Raw genomic sequence first — 2,500 nt, forward strand, 5'->3', positions numbered from 1 at the left:
TCTTAAGTATCAGATTTTATCAGTTTAGGAAAAGTGTTTTCTGTTTTGTGTCATTATGTGTAAACCTCTGTTGCATAATACGTAGACTTATTTAACAAAGTAAACCCCCTTTTTATTAATCTTGCATTGTAACGATTTGTAAGTATGTCTTTATATGACTCCTGTATATTATCTCACCATCTGTATACATTTTACACCATATATGCAACCTACGTATAAATTTCACGGCTCCATATTCAAACTTCCGTTCATTTTTATACAATGTTTTATTCACTGGGCGAGGCTCCCCTCTCTGTCCCCACACAGGAACACTATTGTCGGATACGGTCCACAATGCCACCCGCTACGAGTCTAGTTTGTCAATGGATATGCATAACATGCACACATAATGTAAGGCTAAACAATACTAGCCTATCTTGCAGGCGTTGTTTATCGTAAGGAGTCAAGGTCTTGAAGCCTCTCTAAAATGTTTAACTTTGAGCTGTTCCTCTCATCATAGGTATAACAGAAGAAAGTTTGAAACACTCACCATGAAACGTCTGTTGAAATCGGTGACATTGGTATTGAAATTCCAGCTGGCCTCCATGAACCTGTTGCACATGGTGCTCGCTTCCCCGTCATACTGGCGAAGGAAGTTTATGGCTTCGACTTCGTTGGTGTTGGTTCCCTGGAGTTAGGATTGATCAGTATTAGAATTACACATCACTTATATAATTACATCTTTTAGATGGCAAATCTAAAATAAAGATTGTACATTTAAGAGATTGTTCATTAACACAATATAATTTGATTATTTGGTACTGAAGCTTTGTTAAAAACAATTAAATAAGATATGAAAACAAAAGGACTTCGAATTATTTACATAGAATATTAATATACGCATTTCTCTACATATCTGTAACTTGCAAGGGGTTATAAATGAGCAGTTAAAGAAACCTGCAGAGAATATTCCCCAATAAAGTTAATAAAATAGTTTTTCTAGCATAAAAACTGAAAGCTATTTGGTCCATCCTATACTCTAAACATGCGCAAAAAACGAGGAGTGAATCTACTCGTTCACCTTCTATTTCACCAGGTGGATTTTATCTTTGTGGAGTAAAACGTGGTTAATGGCATCCCTATGACATACGAAGTGATGATTTCTATAACAGAGAAGTAAATATAAACACAACCCCGAAAGAAAAACAAACTTAGGCACACATGTCCAAATACGAAGATTGATTAAGTAGTTCTTTGGACTACTGGCAGAAATGAAGACAACCTGACCCTGCAAAATTTCTTGTTGTCAAGAAATGAGAGAATTAAGAATTCGTATTTCCTTTTCTTATCTGATAATTTCACGATTATTATCATCGGTTTACAGCTTGACTCTGAAAAGGGAAAATGAGAAAACGTTTTGATTAGAAATATTATCAGTAATTTTTAATTGAAAAATTTATATTCGCATGAAAGCAAGCATTTTCTCTCATATTTGAATGGTACGGAATGATAAGGAGAGATGATGAAACTATCGACTGAGAGAAAAAGTTGAGAAGATTGTCTTTCATAAGGATTGCTGTTGGACTATCGATTTTATATTCTGCACTGATTGATTAATTATGACATAGTCTTTTGAATATATATATATATATATATATATATATATACATATACATATATATATATACATATACATATATACATATATACATATATATACACACACACATATATATATATATATATATATATATATATATATAGAGAGAGAGAGAGAGAGAGAGAGAGAGAGAGAGAGAGAGAGAGAGAGAGAGAGAAGACGCGTATGTAATAGGAAAAGCAATTTTCGGATGCATTATTAAGAGAAGGTATCCCCACCTAAGAAACCAGTTTTACTTTTTTTCTGAACCCTCTCGGCCTTATAGGCAACACAGGCAAACGGATTGATTTCGTTGGTTCAATTTTTCAGGTTACATTTCCAGATTGTCATTATATTGCTTTTAATTTTTCAAATTCTATGATTCAAGAATTAATGTAATAGAAATGGTTTGCAAGTAGAACATCTCTGACTTTTATTTTCGTATGATTCATATCAGAGTTTGCAGTTAAAAAAAAAAAATCTTTTCCTCTAAAACTTATCTTTTTCTGAATGGTAACAAATTGGCCGTTGTAGGAGAAAAGATGTCAGACATAATGCTAATCACAACAAAAGCCCGATCGATAACAGCTGTCAGCAAAGAGTAAACCTCTACAGACTAAATGAACTTTTATTTAGTTCCAAAATCCCTGGAATGTTGCTTGCCAGGTTAAACCCCTTTCAAAGATTAAGAGAGTTAGGATGGCAAAGGTTAAGACTTTTCATAAAGACGAATCATCAAATTTCCATCGATGTTCAACAACTCTTACTGATCCAGTGGAGTCACCCCATAAATGATTTCAAAATACTTATCAAAAATATTTTGGCCATTCTTGAGATGTCATATTACCACACTATTTATACGGGGTAAAGCATATTCTCTTC

At 33.4% G+C, this 2,500-nt stretch overlaps 1 protein-coding gene across 1 annotated transcript in view; it reads right to left on the minus strand.

Moving 5' to 3' along the window:
• Window positions 1-2,500, minus strand: part of LOC137637820 (angiotensin-converting enzyme-like) — a 61,168-nt gene that overhangs the window by 45,599 nt on the left and 13,069 nt on the right. Inside the window, exon 2 of the mRNA XM_068369932.1 lies at window positions 530-667. Within this exon, the coding sequence (XP_068226033.1) occupies window positions 530-667 (138 nt within the window). The remainder of the gene's footprint in view (window positions 1-529; window positions 668-2,500) is intronic.

This window comes from Palaemon carinicauda, chromosome 3, assembly GCF_036898095.1.
Source record: "Palaemon carinicauda isolate YSFRI2023 chromosome 3, ASM3689809v2, whole genome shotgun sequence".
Lineage (NCBI taxonomy): Eukaryota > Metazoa > Arthropoda > Malacostraca > Decapoda > Palaemonidae > Palaemon > Palaemon carinicauda.